Genomic DNA, 21,695 nt, shown 5'->3' on the forward strand with positions numbered 1-21,695 from the left:
TAGGAATTACTCCTCCACCTTCTCAGCGAGTAGCTGGATGAAAAGTCAAGGCCTGAGGAAACCCAGGCTCACAGCCATCTGTCATTTACAGAAAGTTGTCTCTACAAATTCAGATGTGGAGTCCAGCTCAGCAATGTATTCTACAGATGTCACTTTCATCTGGTTTTTTTCTTTTTTTTTTTTTTTAAGATTACAGCTGAGCTCCAGGTCTTTGTGGGGTACAGAAATGTCACTGGACCCATCAAAAGGTGGCCACTTTGAGTAGTAGCCCTGACAGACAGGTCCTGGCAAGGTAAGTTCTCTGAGGTCCACAGGAAACTCTCACACCAGAACAAGGTGACCCGTGACCCTAGTCTAGAAGGCCCAGGGAAGGAGCCACCAGGCTGCTTCTCACTGGGACGCAGTCTGAGCCACCACCTGCTCCAAAGCAACACCCTGATGGCAGTAGGCGGTAAGGGGTCTGAACCCAGCCTGCCCACTTCCTGGCGCTCTTCATGGGTAGCTGACCAGCCGGACACGTGGATGAAGGAATACACCAGATGAGATGGCTCACCGCCCTCGGCAGCAGGTATAGGTCACTCAGGTGCAGACAAGGGTACCTGAGGGCACAGGCCCAGGCAGTCAGCACAATTCTGGTGTGGAGGACATAAGCCTGGGTAACCTGGAAGGGGGCCTCCTTCTCTTGATGAGGTCAGAAATCCACAGCTGCCTGGGATGGAGACATGAAGCACCATCCACAAGAAAAGGACACCAAGGGACAAGATGGCATAAGCTTTGGCAAGAGCCAGCAAGGACAGTAGGGTTCTAGCTGTGGCCAAGGTCCTGATAAATCTGCTCATTTGACTAGAAACAAGGAGTGTCCATGCCACTGTCACTGCCAGACACGAGTACACCAGGGTCCCAGGCAGATGCCACACACTCACAAAAAGGCCTCTGCTAGACTAAACCACAGCCAAGTTCAAGGGCCAACAATCAGAACAACAAAGTGACCAGCCCTTGTTCCTGTGATGAGACTCTGTCCTGCCATACGCTCTTTATGTTCATGAGAGAAAACTCCAAACCAGGAGTCTTGACTGCTGTCTTGCTATGCAACTGGAATTCAAAGCATGCAGAGCAGCAGGGCAGAGCTGGTCCTTCCCCAGAGTCAGACTTCAGATGGTAGCTCTAGGTACGGCCATGTTCACATCCCTGTCAGTGTGAATGGGGTTTGGGTTCCTGGCCACTGGGTGAGAAAAAACCCTGAAGTACAAACAAAGAATCCATAAAGTGAGAAACTTTAGCATCAGACTCTGCACACCGGGATGAGCCTGCTTCCACCCTGCCCCGGCCTCCACCCTGCCCCGGCCTCCACCCTGCCCGGGCCTCCACCCTGCCCCTGCATGGGCAGGACAGATTTGGGAAGGTGCTGGATAGGTGCAGGGCGTCAGTTGGAATTGGTGACAAATCCACTCCTCACAAAACTACAATCACCACACAAGGAGTAAGAGCACTCGCCAATAAAACACCTAAACTCAGCAGCGGCTGGACGGCTTCTGTAAACACAGCGCTCAAGGCGGGATCAGAACTAAAACAGGAATCCAAGTGTCCATGCAATTGGTGCAACGCCTTCTGGCTTCGTTTCTCAAATTAGGTGACCCTGACATCTAATTTTCCAATTTCACGGTTCTCCATGGCTGTTTGGTTCTCGATCAATATAAATCTCTTCCATGTGGAGTATCTGTCAGTTAGATAAACACCCACTTTTTCTCGCTTTTGTCTTTAACAGCTTTAACAGTGAGAGATGATTTGTGAGCTACTGATCACTTCTGAAGCCCCAACATAGTACCTGGGATCTTGTGGCAGCCCAACTCCATACATCCACCTGTCTCCTGAATCCAGCCCAGAGGCTCCTGCCTCAGCCCGTCCACGGTCCTCTCTGTTCACGGCCAAGCACATGCACAGAGCAAGCACAGTCACTCATCACGCTTCCCCTGCCTGTGATTTTTTTTTTTTTTTTTTTTGGTTAGGATTAAAGGTTGGCTGGTACCACAGTGCAGCCCTGCAGTCCCAGCTACCCAGGAGGCAGAGACAGGGAGACAGCCTTGGCAATATAGGGCAACTCTATCTCAAAAGTAAAAATAAAAAATATTGACTTTATCATTTCTTTTCCTGCCAAATTTAGATCAGAATTCATACATCCCCTAAAGAAAAAGGAAAAATCCCAAACTACTCTGAAGTGAATAGTTTTCATTTAGACTTTTAACTGTAGGGAACAATATAAAAAAACCAAAGGAGCATAGACAGGTCATGAGCCAGGGTGTGTTGTGGAACTGAAGGGTCAGCAAAGCCACAGACAGAATTCTGACACAGACCTCCAGAGATGCTGCAGCCCAAGGTCCCAGTGGTGGGGGGAGTGGCAGCTCACAGAACATCTGTCCCATCCTGCTCCCTGGAGCATGGGGTGTGTGCAGATGTGATTAGCATCGTGAGATGAACTCATCCCAGGGCAGCCAAGCTACGTGGAAGCCGATGACAAGTGTGGTAAGAGCGAGAAAGAAATCTAGGATGGAGCCAGAGACATGCGGGGACAGAGACAGCAATGTGCTGGTGGAGCAGAGAGGAGAGGGAGGCAGACGAAGCCAAGGACTAGCCTGCAAGAGCAAGGAACCGGCCTCTCCCAGAGGAACGCGCCTGCTGCACCTCGCTGTGCCCAGTGGAACTGACTGAAGCTGTGGCTTCCAGAGGTGTGAGAAAACAAACTCTAAGACAGCAGCCTTGGGACTTGGGCAGCCCCAGGGATTCACACGGTCCCTGGCGGCTATCCTCAGATTAACATGAGTAGAGATGGGCTGAAGCCTCTTGTTCCCTCGGGAGCTTTATCTCCTCAGATGATTGCTGAGGGTGCTTTTCTGCTGCCTAGATCACCATGCATAGTTCTGAGCATGATCTGCTGGGCCCTCCTGCCCCATTGGCAGAGACAAAGTGACAGTGGCGTCCTGTCTGGGTAGAGGGAAGAGCCATCCGGACAGTGCTCACACTTGCTGCCACTGAGGCCAATTCCAGAGACAGGGATGAGCCCAGAGGGATGGAAGCCTTGATGCTTAGGACCACATGGAGCCCTTGGCTGAACACAAACAGCCATGGCCGATTGTCGCTGAATGCTCCCTACATCACACCAATCACAGAGAGAAGACACAAGAAGCGGAGAGGGGGCTGTGCTGGGAGAAGCTCAGTCAGGTCAGTGCTTCCCTAAATTTGATCTCGAGAACCAATATAAAAACAAAAACAAGGGCTGGAGAGATGGCTCAGCGGTTAAGAGCACTGGCTGCTCTTCCAGAGGTCCTGAGTTCAATTCCCAGCAACCGCATGGTGGCTCACAACCATCTGTAATGAGATCTGGTGCCCTCTTCTAGCCTGCAGGGACACATGCAAACAGAACACTTATACATAATAAATAAATAAATCAATCTTTAAAAAAAAGAACAAAAAACAAAAAACCCCCCACAGCCAGGCATGGTAACCCATCCTTGTAATCCCACTCTGAGGAGTAAGACACAGGGATCCTGGGGCTTGCTGCTCTGCCAGCCCAGCAAAAGACTCTCTGATTCTCTCTCTCTCTCTCTCTCTCTCTCTCTCTCTCTCTCTCTCTCTCTCTCTCTCTCCTCTCACTCTCTCACATGCACATACATACACACATACACACACACTTCTCTCTCACACACACACACCTCTTACACACACAACTCTCACACACACACACTCATGCAAACACACACACCTTTCTCTCTCTCAGCTCTCTCTCTGTCACATACACACACACACACACACACACACACACACACACACACACACACCCCAAGTCATAGCTAACACCTAAGGAATGACATTCAAGACATCCTCTGCACACAAAGCAGAGTGACTTAAGGGTCCTCATCCCTCTAAGGAAAGTGACAAGAAAGTGTGGGGCACTGTGAAGGCCACTGCAGAGGCCACAATCAGACCCCAGCCAGGACCCTGAGCAATCTGGCTCATGGTGGGAGGGGAAGGCTCTGCCCTTTGAACTCTGACCCAGAGCCCGCACCTAGAGGGCAGATGTGAGAACCAGACAAGCAGCATAGAAGGGGAAACCAAGGCCCACTGCCCACCCGGAAGAGCGCAAAGGGAATCGGACAGCCTGAGTCCAGACATCACCTTAAAAAATGTGTTTTCTGCCGCTCCTCCAAAAGGCCTCAAGTTCTGGGCCCCTGAGACAAACCTCACAAGGCTAAGACCCGAGGTGACAAGTCCTGCAAACAGGCAGTGGTAGCATGAATCTTCACCCCTCCTCCCCGCCAGCCCTCCAGCAGAGGGTCCACGACCAAGCAACATCGATTACACGCTGCAACCTAGCGCAAACGAGAGGCACAGTGCACTCGGCAGCGACCGCCAGCTAATTCCCTTCACACACGTTCACATCGGCAAAGGAAGCCTAACAACCCATAATTAAAGTCATCTGCTCTCCCATGTGTGACCCAGCATATGAGGTGTCACTTAAACTCACCATGATCATTTATTAGGCAATATTTTCAGCTCATTCAACTAAGCACAGTAGTTATTTTTAGTCATATACATGAGCAATGAAAGCAAGTTCCACAGCCTAGAACAACTCTCCTGATAGGCTAACAGGCTAGCAAAACTCCAGGTCCTTTCCGTCAGCCTGTGGGGCTGAAAGAAGCAAGAGAGGTTGTCCTGGTTGCAGAGGTGACTGTGAGGTGACGGGTGGGGCCGCCACCGTGAAGGCTGAGTCAGGCCCAGCAGCTGCATAGACACCTAGAACCAGCTGCATGGGCAGCACTGGGTCCTGCTCCTGCTCCCTCTCCCTCCCCAGTGAGGTCCTGTGCACTGGCCTTCCACAAGGCCTGCTGAAGCAGCACCTAACAAGAACTTCATCCCTGGTCAGGTCACAGGAGACAGGAGCAGGAGGAGGCCATCGCAGGCAGGGGCCGTAGGAGACGGGAACTCTCACTCAGGGGTTACAGCTGAACGGGAAGTGAAGCAGGAGAGGAGGACGAGGCTGAAGAGACGGCAGGAGGAGGGTGAGCAGAGAAACACACACGTGTGTGCGCGCACAAGGATGGGCAGCGGGCAAAAGAGCCACAGTAAGCAGATGTGAGAGATCATGACAGGAGTGTTTGAAACCTGAGGCTCTGCCCATGCTGTGGTGTCACCGCGGGGCCCCAGGCACCAGCTGCTCCACTCCACTCCTCCAGACGCAGTCTAACTTGGGAAAAGGCACAGTCCGTGAAGATGCCGCATGCAGAACTGGCCACCTATTCAAAATAATGACTGTCCACACAAGCACTGCAGTTACGTTAGATGTAAAGGACAGAAAATGTCACGCGCAGAACAACAGCATGGAAAACAAAATGCCCATGGATAAATCTAGTAGGAAGCAGTCAAAATCCACATTTGTAACTACAAAAAGTCAAAAACTACAAACACAGCGGCTGGGGAGAGGACTGCTGCAGAGACGAGAGTACCCCACGTAAACAGGGTGGACGTGGAGGCCTGTCTTCAGAAGGCGGAGATCCCAGGAGCAAGCTGGCAAGTTAGGTACTGGTGAGTGTCCTGGCGAGTTCTATGTCAACTTGGCACAAGCTAGAGTCATCTGAGCGAAGGAAGCCTCAGTGGAGAAATAACTCAAGATCAGGCTGTAGGCACAGCCTGTAGGGCATTTTCATAATTAGTAAGTGATGTAGGGGGTCAGCCCATTGTGAGTGGGTCCACCCTAGGGTTTGTTTCTGGGTTCTATAAGAAAGCAAGCTGAGGATCCCATAAAGAGCAAGTCAGGAAGCAGCACTCCTCCAGAGTCTCTGCATCAGCTCCCCTCTCCAGGTTCCTGGCCTGCTAGAGTTCCTGCCCTGACTTCCTTCAATGATAAACTGTGATGTGGAAGTGTAAGCCAAATAAACCCTTTTTTCTCCAAGTTGCTTTTAGTCAGGGTGTTTCGTCACAGCTGAGAAACCCTGCCTCAAGGGATAGAGTGGAAAATGACTAAGGAAGACTCCAGGCACCAATCTCAGGCCCCCATACACAGGAGCACACATATGTAAACATACATACACACCGGCAAGCACACCACCCATGCACATAAAAACGGAGTCTTACTACAATGCCTGGCACAATGTGTTTGCACAGCCATGGGGGGTAGGGCCACAGGCTCTTGGTCACCTGACTGACTCCCAGGTCCAGGGGTCCTTGGCTTTTCCTGACTCCAGGGAGGTAAGGTGCTCTCAAGGGAAGCAGGGTTCAGAAAAGCGGCACTGGGAGGGTGAACACAGGATGTAAAGGCGCTCTCTGCAGACACGCATTCTGAGCAGTGAGTGACAGAGAAGAAAGATGCAGTGTGAGGGACTGGAGTCAACCAAAGGAAGAGCCCTTCAACTGCTGCTAAGCAGAAAATCAAACAGGCATCTTCTAAAAACACAGGCCCATCACAGAAGGACCTCCAGGGCAGTCCCTGGCTACAAATCTCATCTCACCTAAAAAAAAGGAGACGAGAAGAAATGTGAGCTGTGTTTAGCAAAGACTCAGACTCAACAGAGCAGAGGGAGCTACAAGCAGGCAGCTCTGACACCCAGGGCTCCATCTGGCCTGGGTGGGGGCCACGCCCCTGTTCTATGAACGACAATGATTGGGTAGAGGGAACAGATGTAGACTAGGCAAGTGCTCCTGGGCTCTGGCCTGTGAACAAACAATCAGGTTCCATCCATCACCAGGGCCTCAAGCTGCAGAGAGGCCAGAGGCAGAAGCCTCAGCCACGGGCCCAAACAAACCCCAGTTAAGTTTGCAATGCTTAATTGCAGTTCTCACCTTGATTGGATTAAGAAGCACCTGGTGGGGACAGCCAGGTGGCTCAGCAGGTAAAGACACTTGTGACCTACGCTGACATTCCGAGTTTGAACCCCAGGACCCACACTGTGAAAAGAGAGAACCAATTCCCAAAGCTGTTCTCTGACTTCCACATACGACCATGCACATGTGTGTGTGTGCATGCACTCACGTACAAAATCACAAATGAAATTCAAAAGATACCTGTGGCACACTTTTCCAAATGGATTAACTGGCAATGAGACCTACCCTGAATGTGGGCAGCACACACCCATGGGCTGGGTCCAGACTGGATAAAAGGGGAAAGGAGAAGGCAGCTGACTGCACATCCATCCCTCCCCTTCCTGGTCCATGGATGTGGGCAAGCAGTCTCACTCGCGCTCCTGAAGCCATCCGGGCAACCCATTGCCACCACAATGCCTTTCCTACCGCGATGGGCACGCTCAAACCAGGAGTCAATAATCACTTTCCCCCTCCAGTGTCTTTCATGAGGTATTATGTTACAGCCAACGTAATACAAAGTCGACAGTACCAGCACTACAAAGATCACCCGGGAGACAGCCGGGAGACGGGCCTGCCTACAGACCAGCACCACACACAGCATGTGCTCATGTCTCTGTCAAACCAAAGAACATCAGTAAATACATAAATAACAAACTAGAACTTAACTCCTTAGCAGTTTGGGGAGGGACTACCTTGTCACGTGACACCACTCAAAGCAATGTTTTCATTCCTACAAGCCTAGGGAAGGCACAGTTACCTTGAATGAACACACAACAGAGGCCTGCCTGGAAAGTCTGTAGCTGGGCCCTCACTCCGTTCCCAAGCTTTGGGGAGTGTGTGCCATCATTCGGTCAGTTGGCAAACACCCTGGGGACCACAGCTGCACACTTCAGAGCTTCACAATGAGGCAGCTCCAAGGGGACTGTACGGTACACCATCCCCTGAATTCTGTCAAGGATGCAATCTCCCTGGTCACTGCCTCTTGGGCAACTCAAACCCAATTTATCCCCAAACACAAAATACATTGACAGGGCTTCGGTTGCCAGTTTGTTTTTAATAATGAACAAGTGCTCAAGGCTGGGAATGAAATGGATTCGACTTTCAGTCGGTGCTCCCCCTGACCCAGATGGTCGTCTCCCCCCTCCCCCCATCTGGATGGACCATTTGAAGATACACCGTTCACAAAAGGGGATTGCGGCTCTCAGCTCCTGCTCTGAAGCACAACGGCAAGCCAGAAACCTGGCACAAGGGACAAGAGAACACAGCAAAGCCACTGTGGAAAACATGGGGTGCCTGGCTTGGGTGAGGACACTGTGTGGGGAATCTTATTGCTAGATCAAAGCGGAGCTTTCAGTGACCACGGGGATGAGCGGCAGAGAAGTGTCCGTCCAGGCTGACCATTCCACGCAGTGGGGGCGCCCATGGTGAGGAGCTGAGCCCATCTTTGGGGATGGCTGGCAGTTTTTACAGACATGTGATCTGGGAGAAAGAACAGACGAGACTGGCCCAGAGCGGCGAACACAGAGCTGGCGATGGGACACGGACACGAGGGTCGTCACGTGCTGCTCTGCACCCCGTCTACGTGTCAGTTTTCCATAAAAAATAAAATACATTCGGGGGGTAGGGAGATGACTCCAGAGACGAAGCGTTTGCTGAGCACAAGGACAGGAGCTTGTGTCCCCAAAAGCCTGGCAACAGCACAGGCAGGCATGGTGACACCGGTCACCCCAGCACCTAGGAAGCAGAGATGGGGACCCCCGGGGTGGGTGGGCTGGCTAGACTAGCCAGAACTGCTGAGCTCTGGCTTCAGTGAAAGATTCTGCTAGATAAATAAAGTGGAGAGCAATCGAGAAAGACTCCTGTGGTCAACTTGAGGCGCCTCACGCATGTGCACACAGACATGCCCCCGCCTCAGCACACTCACACATCCATAACCAGAGGAGAGAAAAGGAAGCAGCAAGTCCACTTCCCAGATAAATAACTGAAGACGCACGTCCCAGATGAGTAACTGAGGGTGACAGTTCCAGAGGCAGCGGTGGAACCAGCAGAGCCTGTGGACAAGGCTATGCCGTGGGTAGGTCTCATGTAGCCCAGGTTGGACAGAAACTCATATACAGCTGAAGAAGGCCCTGAACACCTGATCCTCCTGCCTCTGCCTCCTAAGTGCTAAGGTCGCACTGGGCCAGGCACCTGCTGCCTCGCAGCACCTCACAGGCCGGCTCTCCCACAGCCCGTCTGGGGTACCCTACACCCACATGCACCTGCAGAGCACATTTCAGATAAGACACCTGCTGACAAGCAGGCAGCAAGTGATAAACTGGTCACTAAAATGACCAAGGCTTGTGGTTGACCCCAGGAAGGCCTGGTGTGAGCAGAAGACGTGGGAGTCAGCTCGGCAGCAGGAAAGATCAAGAGCACAGAGGGCAGGTGGGCTTCTTCAGAAAACTGGCCAGCAATGAAGGCCCTTGCCACCGCGTCCCGTCAGTCTTCCACTGCATAAGCTGTTAGATGATCCGGCCTTTTCCAAACAGAAACTGAATCTTAAGAACAGCATGATCCATTTCCCAGAGAATCTGTGTCCACATGGGAGCTGTCTACCCACTGCACCTCTCAACCAACACTATAAATTCTTATCTTAATTATGATGTAGATGCACGCAAAGCTCACTATAAAAAGCCATTTATCACTCATGCAGATTCGAACTTTACTACACTTAATAGCAAATGAAAAACACAGTAAAGAGGCTTCATTTTTCAAAATAATCACCAGTTCAATAATTATGAATTAAAGCTGTTACGATGCATGAAGCCTCCTGGGCCGCGTCCCGCCATCACAGAACGTCCGGTCCCCACGAGGATGATGCGAGGCTGCTTCCCAGCCCCACCTAGACGTTTACTGCAGAAGAGACACGGGTGCCCGCCAGGCCCCCCTCAGCACAAAGCTGACCTCTGAAAGCCGATACTCAAAGGACACTCACACTGCCGTCCGCTCCTGAAGGACTGCTGAACGCGTACTCCAGCTGGAAGACGATGGCAAATGCTGGGTGGCTCACCATCTCCGGGAGTCGCAAGTGACTTCTCAAAACCAGAGCCTGGTTTCCAGAGCTGGTCGGAAACACAAACCAGGCGGTGCTGGAACACGGGTTCCCACCCCACTGTGCCCCTCCCCACAGTGAGCAGGAGCAGTCCAGGGGCTCCGGACACAGTGGGCCCACTCTGTTCAGCCCACAGTGCTCACTCTGGTTACCACTGGCGACACCTCCAGACTCGCAGAAGTAGCCTGCAGGGGAGACAGTCAAGTCACTTAGAGTGGCACAGAGGCGAGGGAGGGGCCGGCCAGCACTGAGCTCGTGTGTGACAGCTGACCTCTGCACATCCCACAGTGATGTCTGCATGGGGCCTGGCACATGGGATTCAACACGGAGTAGGACGTGAGGCCCATCCAGGTGGTGTGCAAGAAGCTCTTCAGACCCTCAGCTGGGAGCGTCTAAAGCACTAGCCCAAAGTTGTCACAGCAAAAACAGGGGCTTTTCCCAAGTGTACAACCCTGGGGCTTTGCCTGATGAGTGTGATGGAGAGGCACCCGCGAAGCAAGCCCACACTGCATGCTCCACGTCCTCACCTCACCTCAGCCCCTTGGCACGGGGAGATACCTGTTCTTAGAAGAGCTGCTGACTCTCCTGCTGAAGCTTGCTGAGCGCGTCAAGGCCACATCCATCTCGGGTACAAGCACAACCACCTGTGGCCTGTGCACGAAGCCCAGGCCGTTGTGGACACAGACGTGCAGGCGCCTCTCCAGGACCTCTAGGGTGCTGCCATCCAGCAGGCTGACCCCCTACGAGAGACACAGGGTACAGAGAATGAATCCTGTGTGGCTGGGAAGGAAGTGGCCAGAGAAGACTGGGTGGGTCACGGTGGAGGAGCGACACTGAGTGTAAATGAACCCACTCAAAGGACAGACGCAGGACACAGTGATGACCACAGGCCACGGCACACGAGGTACATTAGGTATTCCCCAGGCAGCATACACTGAAACACAGACAGCTGAGCTGACAATTCTCAGGACGCAGCCACCTCGTATGCATGAACCTCAGGTCCTTCTGGGAGCCGCCTCCCTGAGATGAGCACCCCAATGGTGCAGAGGGACGCAGGGAAGGAACACACCTGGATTCCACTCTGTCCTTCAGGAGGAAGCGGGGTGGGAAGAGTATGCAGGCTCAGGCAACAAGTCACAAGGTGATAGAAATGGAGTCTGCCCCAAAGCCATGGCTGGACACCACAGACCTCCATCCTAGTAAGAAACGCACGGCAACCTAACAAACAGACAGGTGTCCCTCCCGGCTTAGGGAGAAACGCACGGCACCCTTGCAAACAGACAGGTGTCCCTCCTGACTTCAGTGTTTATGAAATTACATCATCTTTACTCCCTGACCTTGAACTTTCTTCTTTTCACTGCCCATTTAATCAAGCTGAATGGGCCAAATCTCGGCCTGCTAGTCTTCGGTTAACAAAAATAAAACAGTGGAGATACGTGGACAGGAAGACACCAAGGCGGTAAAATCCCTCCACAGTATCTGTGCGACTGTCCAGCCTGACAGAGCTGTTCTTCTGCCTTCCCTCCCTCCCTCCACCTGCTGTGCAAAGTCAGAAGGCGTCAGAACCGCATGAAGGAAGTGGGCCCTGCTTGAGCCGCATGCTCAGCCCTCTCGCTTACCTGCTGTAGCGTCAAAAGCCCCTCATCCAGATACAACGGGAACCAATGGAGTCACCACTTGAACAGCTTATGTCAGACACAGCTAACACACATTGCATGGCACACTGAACAGACAGCCCATCCTCACGGGGCAGATGCTCCCAAGAGGGGACGGAGAACATCCCCAAACAGAGAAGAGGGCCAGGTGCCCCTGGGAAGTGGATATGAGAGAAAGTGGAGCTGTGATTTCTGGAGAGGCCTGACCTTGACCTGCAGGAAGGTGTGAGCACATGTCCAGAGGCCCAGGGTGGGCCAAGACGCCCATGAGGTAGCCCAAGGAGGCAGCTCAGAGTGAGGGTAGAAGGTGAAAGGAAATCCATAGGATGATGAGTCTGGATCTCTGTTCATGAGAAGCGAGAGCCCACAGAGGGTCATAAACAGGAGCAGAGCCAGCTAGAGTCATGCTTCTGAAAGACCACCCAGACCAGAGTAAATAAAGATTTTCTATGGGACCCCTGAGAACACAGCAAAGGACACCTCCTTAGAGGGTCAGTCCACCACATCCTACAACAAAAGCCATAGACCCACTCACAGCCACCAACCAAGGAAGGTGCCACCGGAACACCATAGCCTTCCAGACCTAGCACCAAGACTGGGTTAGCCTCTGGAAATTGGGTAGAGCAAGCAGGCTCTGCCCAGCACCACCTCTACCCTGGCATCACACTCAGCAACCTCCATGCTAGACAGTCTAGGAGAGTTAGCCCAGGCTGGTCACAGTGACGGCAGCTGGGCTCCACGAGCCTCACGCTCAGGAGCATCTGTACCTGAGGAATTACAAGTGTTTAAGCCTCTGTGTGCATCAAACCTGCTACCGCCCACTACCCAAAGCCAGGTCTGTAGTCACCGTGGAGGGGATTCACGCGCAGGGCAAAGGCTATGACCTAAGAGTGTCACTACCAGCTAGCCCCTGGATAACCGCCTGTAACCTGCAGGTCTTCTTCCCACTCAAGACCCTGCTGTGTAACTGCCCAGATATGAACAGAATGTCCCCAACAAGTTAATAAGGCCCATACATCCATCAGGACGGACGGATACGTCACAGGACACTCACACCGAGGAACACAACAGAGCAGCGTGAGCAAAGGAGCCACACCAACTGCTGGTGGACGGCACCACAGAGCCACGGGCAAGAGGAACCAACACAGAGGAAAAGATGGACGACACTGTCCAGAGGCACATCTAAGGGTGGTGACAAGCTGGGGCCTGGGAGGGAGGGACACAGCAGGAAGAGACCTTTCCCCAACGCGCGCGCGCGCGCGCGCGCACACACACACGCACACGCACACGCACACGCACACGCACACACGCGCGCACACACACACGCATGTACACAGCGTACCCACTGGTGCACCCTACACCTTTCTGCGGGTTTGCTTGGGAAACACAGCCTTTCACCCTCCGTGATGAAAGTGTTCTCTTCTGTTTCAAAGTTCAAAGGTGAAGACTCCCGCTGGCCCGAAGAGGGGACAAGAAGGTCTGCCCACGGTATTCTTTATGCTCAGAGGATGGACAAGGGCAACCATTCTCCCAGCAGGAGGGAGTCTCCACGTGGCTGCCATCCAAGGGGCAGGAGGAAGCCATGCAGGCCCAGGCAGGACGGAGCAGTGGTCACACTGCAGGGCTTGGCTGGCCACTCTAACCACAGCTGGGACAGCTGGGCAATGATTCAGAGAAAGGGGAGACAGGGCCCCCCAACTGCAAAGGCTTCCGAGGCTCTCCTGGTACACGAACAAGCTGCCAGAGTATGTGAGAGGGCCCGCTGTCAGAGCAGCAGGAAGCTGACTGGAGAAAGAACCACAGTGCATCCTGTGGTGGGGTGAGCCTCGGCCCTGAGTGAGGCCAACATGTGAGCTCCATGCACTGCCCTCGTGATGGCCACTTCAACGCCCCTGCCCAAGGCGATCCCCCAAATGCCCCACGCAAGCACCTGAACAAACCCATGTTTTCAGAAGCAACAGACAGGAACAGCCACATGCTCCCAACATAGGCTCTGGGGGGGGGGGGGGGGGGCACAGCCGCGAGTTCATAGGGCTGTGTCACACAGGCAGGGCTCAGAGTGTCTCATGAGAGCACAACACTGACAGAAACCACCATGAGGGGTCACCTCCAGTCACCTCCTCGAATAAGCCACCTGGCCTCAGAGGTCCTTGTTAGCTGCAGAGTATTTTCTGTTTCCCTCATGTGGTGAGGTAATTTACTTTTAGATGAAAACTATTTCACAATCTCTGGAAATGAACATCAGTGTTGCAAGCTGTCAGCGCCATCTACAGACCGGAGGGTCTACTCAAGGTGCAGCCTGGGAGAATGGCACCTCCTAGACCCACTTTATCTGGCAATCCAGGGAAAGAAGTGCCCTCTTCAGCCAGGAAAAAAAGGGGCAAAGGCAGGACCTCACCTCCCAGGATGAACCCCCACTCCCAGCGACACCAGATGCTGGCTGTCCCAGCCCAGCCACAGGTGGCACCGTCTCTGTTCAGGTTAAGCTGCAGCAGGATGAGACATGAGATACCTCCCGGAAGTGGTCGCTGATGAGCAGTTCCAGAAGTTCCTCCTCAAACTTCTCCAGTGAGGGGTACAGGGTGAAGAAGAGGTCATCCAGGTGCCATGTGGTGGGCTTCTGGAAGCGAGGCTTCCTCAGGACATCACCTGGATGGGAAGAGGTATCATGTTGTCCTCGGGGGAGCAGGCGAGGCCACACGCCATGTTCCCACCAGTCTCAGGCACAGTGATCAGGACCTGCAGGCAAGAGCACTGCTCAGACAGTGCACCAGAACCTCTGCAGGGCGAGGCGCGCTGAACCAAGCTCACCCAGCATCTGCGGGCTCCAGCTTTACCACCTGCGGCTTCAGCAGGCGGACGCCAGCTCGACTGCTTCTCACGCTGACTTACCCTAAACCATCTGAAGCATGCAGGAATGTCCATGCTACAGACACCGGAAGAAGCATGCCAGCTGGTACCACAAGAAAACCCTCCTCTCTGACCCAGAAGCACCTCCTGGGGCTGCCTGGAGACAGGGCAGATGAGGGTAGCTGGGGGCATGCTCGGTGTGCGCGCTGAGGGCAGGATCCTGGCATGTTAGGGAGGTCTTCCCCAGGCCCCGAGAAGCAGCCAACCACTTCTCACGACCCTGTGGAACCTGTGCTGTAACGCTGTGTCCCCATCTGCTCCCATCTCCACCTCTTCCTGCGCTTTCTGTGATCACTTACACATTTAGACAGAGGGTTGTGGGGTTTTAGGAACCAGCTCCAAAGACAAAAAAGACAGTTGGCTGGGTGTGGTGGTACATCCTGTATGGAAGGCTAAGGCAGGAGGCTAAGGCCAGCCTAGACTCCCTCCTTTTGGCAGGAATGAAGAGGAGGAAGAGGGGGAGGAGGAAGAGAGGGAGGAGGGATGGATGGAGGGGAGAGGTAGAAAGAGCCAAGCTAACACTTGGTGCTGAGGAAGCCATCAGAAGAGCACTGTGGCCTCCAGATGGAGGGTCAGAGGTGTGGGGTAAGCTGCCACTGGGCTCCACCAAGGTCTTCAGAGACAGCGACATGAGTGTGTCTGATAGCACTGAACCTTCTAAAAGAAAGTATTGATGAAGACGCATTCACATGCTTGTGTGCACATGAGTACACTGCATGTGTGTGCTCGTGTGTGCATGTATCTGTACATGTGTAAGTATGCATACTTGTTTTGATGGGGATCAAACCTAGTGCCTCATCTGTGTAGGCAAACACCGCTAAGCTGCACCCAGCAATGTCTGGGTGAGCATCTGGTGCCATCCTGACTTGGGGACCTCTCTACACTGTAGCCAGAAGGCAGGGGGAGAATCACTGCCCTCAGCAGCTCCCCTGAGCGGTGAGGTGGTGCCCCAGCCCGAGGACCCTGCTGCCCTGACAACAGACGGAAAGGCGGCCATGTGGCTGCTCCATATAAAGCCTCTGGGAAGATGAGGCAAGGAGGCCACAGGGCCCCCAGGGTGGGTACAGGGGTCCCTGAGGCACGTCCAGCACTCAGGCCACTCCGAGCAAAACCTTACAGCAAAGCAGGACCAAAGAATGAGAGAGAAGGGGACGGAGGGGCTGGAACCGGAAAAGGGGAATTTGAGAGATGTGACGGCCTCCTTTCTGTGACTCCCTGCTCCCGCCCCTCCACTAAGCAGACTACTACTATGTTCTGCAAATTCATTTATCACGTTCACAGAGGCGCAGGCAGGGAAGCGGGCTCCGAGCCACCTCAGCACTTCTTCAGGACAGTGTCCTTCTCACCACCCGCTGGCAAGCAGTGTGCCACTCAGACGCTGATCACAGAGCAGGCCACAGATGGAAGTACATGACTCCACAACAGACTGGAAGGACCCACGGTCGGAACAGGTGACATCTGGATTGTGTATCTGGTGAAAGACGACACCGACTCCTTCTGTACTGAGTCCCCACTGGCAGTTCTGATGCCCCTGGGGCCATTCACAGTGCTGTCCACCAGATTCCTGGGAGTCAGACAATAGACACCCCCTCCTCGACACTGAGCAGCTCCTGTGGCCACCGTCCACTGGACATTTCAGGACAGCTCCTATCATGTACTGTCCCTGTCACTGGGACACCTCGGGCCGCCACCCCGCTGAGGGCAATGGTGGCATGCCCGTCTTCTCACAGTGCTGACCCTGACTCTGCGCCTGCATTATCTGCTTATACAGACACAGGAAGGGGAACTCAGCATCCTCCCTGCCCTCAAAGGGCTTATACTACCTCGGGCAGATGGTGGGTCGGCTCTACACCATGGGACATTCCAATGTTCAACAACCAGGCACAATAACGAAAGACAAGCAGCCGGCCTGGCCCTGCACAGACTTCAGTGCAAACGGGGAAGGCCATGGAGGAGAACGACGGACTGCTCAGGATCCACAGCCAGAAGAGAAACCAAGCTCCGGCAGGCTACAGGGGAGACAGGATGTGCACGAGGGAAGAGCGGGCCACGCCAGAGGCTACATCCTAATGTCCAGCAGCACAGGCAGGCGTGGGCCTGGGGGAGGCCAGCTGCAGGAAACAGAGGCTCCAGCTGCCAGAGCTAAACAGCACAGAGCCCAGTAAGGAGCCGCAGCCCTTACAGCAGCCTTTCACATCACTCAGACAAGCCACCCGAAGGCCTGTAACGAGAGCAGGCCAGCCTACAGGAGCAGGGAACTTTTTAGGAGTGTGACGGAAATAAGGGAGGGCTCAGGAACCCACCTCGGGTGGACCCTGACTCTCCCTGTGGTGCGGGGCCAGCTCTCCTGCTCTCAGGAGTTCAGCTCTTTAACTGTGTGAGCAAGCAGCGTCCCCCCAACACAAACACACAGCAGTTCCCACAGAAGGTCCCCCTGTGCAAGCCACTCCAGGGACCCACTGGGAATGTCCCCTCGGCTCACGCCCCACCTCTGCTCCTGGGAAGGACACATGTTTGTACGCGCCTGACAAAGATCAAAACAGCCAATCCCAGAGGACTGCCGTCATTTGGCAAAAGTGATCACAGGGCTCAGAAGTCTCCGGTGGTTCACCAGAGGCCAGTCTACCAAGAGAAGCCATCCCCAGTGGCTGGTGGTCTTGACGAAGTCCTGAGGGAAGAAGGAAGTGCTTCCTGCACCACCTTACCTGAGAACCTTCACTGTGTGTGCCGCACACACCCAGGAATGATGGGAAAACACTGTGAGCCACAGTTTGAGGACTGAACAGCCATTTCAGTGATCAGGTGTTTGGTACACAGGGACCTGAGAGCAGGGACACTGTCAACAAGGAGCCCCCTCCAGAGCTGAGCAAGCCAACAACCTTGTCATGAATGGGTGCTGTCACAGCATGGGTGTGACAGAAGAGAGACCCACACTCGCTATGGCTGGAGCCCATCCTGAGAACAAATCTGCAGTGTGGCCTCACTATGTGCTGCTTAGACGACACAGCCAAGGCAAGGGTGGGTGACAACCGGTGACCCTGGAGGGGCCATCCTAGTGACACACACCCAACCCTACATGGCAGCGACACAGAAGGCAAGGAGCAGCTCAGGAGCTGGGAGGGTGGTAGAGCCTGGCACTCCTGGAAGGGGCCTGGCTAGACACCCCATCCAGGGCCCAGGACCACGACCATAACCATGACCCTGCTCGGCACAGAGGCGAGGAAGATGACCCCAAGCACAAAAGCCACAGTGACGGGGTTGGAGGGGGGATAGAATCTTCTAGAATCGATCATAGGGGACTAAGGAGGCTGGGCAGGTTTGGGAACCTGGGTAGCAACCATCTCTGGGCTGTGTCTTGTGACAGTGCAGGCCCTGGAGTAAAGTGCCTGAGTCTCAAGCTTGGCTTTGCGATCAAGCTGTTCCCCCGCCTTCAAGGGGCCAAGGCTGGAAGGAGAGCGCCTGCACTCATGTACTGAAGAGAACGCACAGAAAGAGACCAGAGTCCCAGCAACACAACGCTCCTGGCAGTGGCTTTCTCTGCAGCGTCAAGTGTAGACGGAAGAATGTTTAGTCTTTCCCGAATTTACTAAATGAGGATTGCTGGTGTAACTTCAAATCTTAACAATATAAGGATGCTTAATGGCCCTGAACAACCCATTTAAAAACGCTTACGGTGGTAAGCTTTGCTATGTCTATTTCAGGACAACCAAGAAGTAACAATGGCAATGCCCGATACTGGAACCCAGAAGGGATGGGACCCAGTGACGGGTTCAGGAAGATGGGGAGCAGGCTGGAGGCTATGACACTGTCACCTCCTCTCCCACCACACCACAGGCCACACTGCTGAGCCACTGAGGGACGTGTGGGCAGCCCAGCCACCTTCACCTGTCACTGACTCACAGTGGCGAGATCCAAGGGCAGCTTACCCGTGTCCCCGTGAGGGGGAAGGAGGCCAGGGATCTGCTGGAGACCAGACACCAGGAGATTCTCGGGAAGCAGGTGGAAGGCGGGCTCCAGGGGTGGGTGTGGCTTCAAGGTATACTGGAGGCTACAGTTCTCCATCAGTGTCATGTGCTTGCTCTCTGGGGGAGGAGCACCAGACATGGGCTAAAGCGAGAGTATTTCCAGTCAAATTTAGAACAAACGCCACAAGTAGACAGACGGCTTGTTTCCTAAGGAACAATGTCAGGCACGTAGCACACATCTGTCTTCTCAGCATTGGGGCATCACACGCGGGAGGAATGGGAGTTCCAGGCTAGACCCAGGCTACACCCAGCACACCTTGTCTCAAAAAAACAAAAATGAAATAAAGGCAAAAAGAACCAAGCCACATTCTCTCTGTTGAAACTGAAAAGATAGGATCTTGTTTCTTGGCTTTGTTTGTATTGTGGGTGGGTGGGTGCGTGTGTGCGTGCGTAAGATGAAAGTTCAGGAACCTGCTGTTCCTCAGGTTCCTTCCACTTTGTGTTTCAGACAGGATCTCTCTTGGCCTAGAATTTCACCAAGTAGGTTAGGCTGGCTGGCCAGTGAGCTTCCAGAGATCTACCTGTCTTCATCTCCCATCTCACTGTTGCTGGAATGATGAGTGGGCGCCACTGTGCCAGCTTTTTACCCGGGTTCCAGGGACCAAGCATCTCTGTGGCTCTGTATGCATTTCTTAAGACAGGTTCACTGTCTGTATTGCGCAGGCTGACCCTGGACTCCAAGAAGTAAGAGATCCCCCTGCCTCAACCTCCCAAGTGGCCAGGACATCACCTTGCCCAGGTAGGCCTGCAATAGTGAAGTCTTACTCCGACAAAGTTAGTCTCTCCAGCCAGAACACAAGCTGTGTGATTTCCACGCATCCACGCATGGCTGGGAGACAGAAGATGCTCAAGCTGACTTCCTGAGCCACAGCCCTACAGGCAGCAGCCCCACAAGAGGCAGGCACAGGAGTGCAAGGCAGAGGCAGAGGCAGAGGCAGGTTCCTCCTCCATCCATTACAGAACCAACGCCAAGCCCGTAACACAGGGACCAGAACCACTGCAGAAAGTCAACCAGATAGGGCGAGGTGAAAAGCTCTCAGGAAAGTCGGGAGCTCCAGATACATGCCAAGACCAGGCTAGGCTCTTACGTTCTATGGGATCCTGGAGGAGCGGGTGCAGAAGGGCTCTAGGGGTGCCATGATACAGCCTCAACCTGAAAGACAGAACCAGGAAACTGTGTCAACTGCCCATATCTCATGACCAGGACAGTTCCTGGGAACCCACTGCCCAGAGCCTATTAAATGTTCCTGGTCATATCTGCTGCACAAACATAGGTGGCCGAGGGCAGCGCCAGCCCGCCATGTTGTGATAAACAAGCCCCACAGACCTGCAGCCCAAGAAGCAAGAAGCTGCGGCCTATGGATAGACAGTTAACAGTGCCGGCTGCTCTTCCACAGAGGCAGGGTTCAATTTCCAGCACCCATGTCAGAAGGCTCACACCACCTGTAACCTCTAGCTCCAAGGGATCTGACACCCTCTTCTGACCTCCAAGGGTGCACATATATGGCAGGCACACACGCACACACATACATACACTAATAATAGTAATAATAATAGTAATAATAATAATAATAATAATTTTTTTCTTCAAAATTATTTGTTCCAGTTCTAGAGCTTAATATAAATGGAAACGTGTGGCCTAGGCCATTATTCATGTTGAGTTTCTTTGTGCAATATTTTATATGTATACATTTTATTACATTGACTTTACTCAGTTGTTATATGTTACTATTTTAATAATATTTAATATAGTAAGCCTGTTTATCCATGCTTTTGTCTTTGGCTATTGGAGTAAAGTTAAAAAGAACACAATTGTACTATTTTGAAAATGTGTTTTCCTATCATCTCTGGCTTCTGTATCCACTAGGGGCTTGAGACATATTCTGTGAGTAAAAACAAAAAAAAACCCATTATGCTTACTTGTAAAGTGTGATTCATATAAAAGGGGTATAACGATCTTTAAATAAGCAAAATCAATTAATTCACATTTGGTGAATACTTATCGGCTGGTTTTATTATTTGTGCATTTGTGCCATATTTATTTTGAGTGTTCTCCTAATAAAATTTTCTCTTCCTTATTTTTGAAAAAAAAATTATTATTATTATTATAACCTTAAGCTAGAAAGCAACAGAAACAGCCTGAGAAGCCCCAGGAAGACATTATCCAGCCCCCTTACTGGAGCCATGTTTTCACCCAGGCATGGCATTCCCATGCACGTGTCTGGCAATGTCTGCAGGGTATATCTAGTTAACACACTGGGCAGAGACTACTCCCGGCATCTACTGGTGGAGGCCAGGGGCACTGCCAAGAATCCCACAGTGCACAAGATGGCTCCACAGCAAAGAATGACCAGGCCTGAGTGAACAGCTCAAACACTGAGAAACTCAGATCTAGAGGTGCAGTGTGAACTTGAACCCTGGTTGGAAGGATGGCACAGAGCTTATCTGTCTCGGTGCATCCAGTTTCAAAACAGCCTGGTGCGTAGCAGGCACTCGATTGTCACCTGCTGAGTGATGACTACTACAAAGTCAATGTCACACGGCTGCCTCTCGTGCACAGATGAGTGGGTGGGCAGTCGCAAATCCCACACAGAACAGGCGACAGGTCAGGGCTTGGGCCTATGTACAAACCGTATCCAACCCGACACTCACCCAAAACTGGTTCTCATTCCACAGAAAAGAGCAACTCTTTGGCTAACTTGGAATTAGCACCAGACACACACACGTGTTGTACAGACATTCTTGCAAACAAAACACCCATATACATAAAATAAAAATAATTAAATCTTTAAAAAGAGAGAGAGAAGAAAAGAAAGAGAACACAGAAGGTACCGTTTGTCCTGGGCAGCAGAGGTGGGAGATTCCGGCTTATTACCAAAGATTCGAAGAATTCCAAACCCACAGGACAGCACCTGCAGGGTGCCGTCTCTCTTCCTGCCTTCAGCGACCACTTCTACCACAGCCACAATGTTCGGGTGGTTCAAGGTCGTGTGGAAGTAGAAAGGCTGCAAGAGAAGCAGAGACTGCTGACGGAGGTGACCACAGGCAAGGCGCAGAAAGAGGGGGGGCGGGTAGGGAGGGGTGCAGATGCTCTCCTCCCCAGATCCTGTCACGGGCACACCACAGCCTCAGGCCCCACCCGATGCCCTTGAGAGGCAG

General features: G+C 52.9%; 1 protein-coding gene across 8 annotated transcripts in view; it reads right to left on the reverse strand.

Annotated features, from left to right (window-relative positions):
- Positions 1–21,695, reverse strand: part of Nphp4 (nephrocystin 4) — a 91,725-nt gene that overhangs the window by 48,533 nt on the left and 21,497 nt on the right. For all 8 annotated transcript variants that reach the window (XM_052718739.1, XM_052718736.1, XM_052718740.1 and 5 more), the window contains exons 4-9: positions 21,369–21,541; positions 19,625–19,689; positions 18,438–18,593; positions 14,114–14,250; positions 10,505–10,686; positions 9,830–9,956 (exon numbers count right to left, since the gene is read on the reverse strand). In XM_052718739.1, coding sequence (XP_052574699.1) covers positions 9,830–9,956; positions 10,505–10,686; positions 14,114–14,250; positions 18,438–18,593; positions 19,625–19,689; positions 21,369–21,541 — 840 coding nt within the window. The remainder of the gene's footprint in view (positions 1–9,829; positions 9,957–10,504; positions 10,687–14,113; positions 14,251–18,437; positions 18,594–19,624; positions 19,690–21,368; positions 21,542–21,695) is intronic.

The sequence above is a fragment of the Peromyscus californicus genome, unplaced genomic scaffold, assembly GCF_007827085.1.
Source record: "Peromyscus californicus insignis strain IS unplaced genomic scaffold, ASM782708v3 Scaffold_5__1_contigs__length_169319896, whole genome shotgun sequence".
NCBI classification, from domain to species: Eukaryota; Metazoa; Chordata; class Mammalia; order Rodentia; family Cricetidae; genus Peromyscus; species Peromyscus californicus.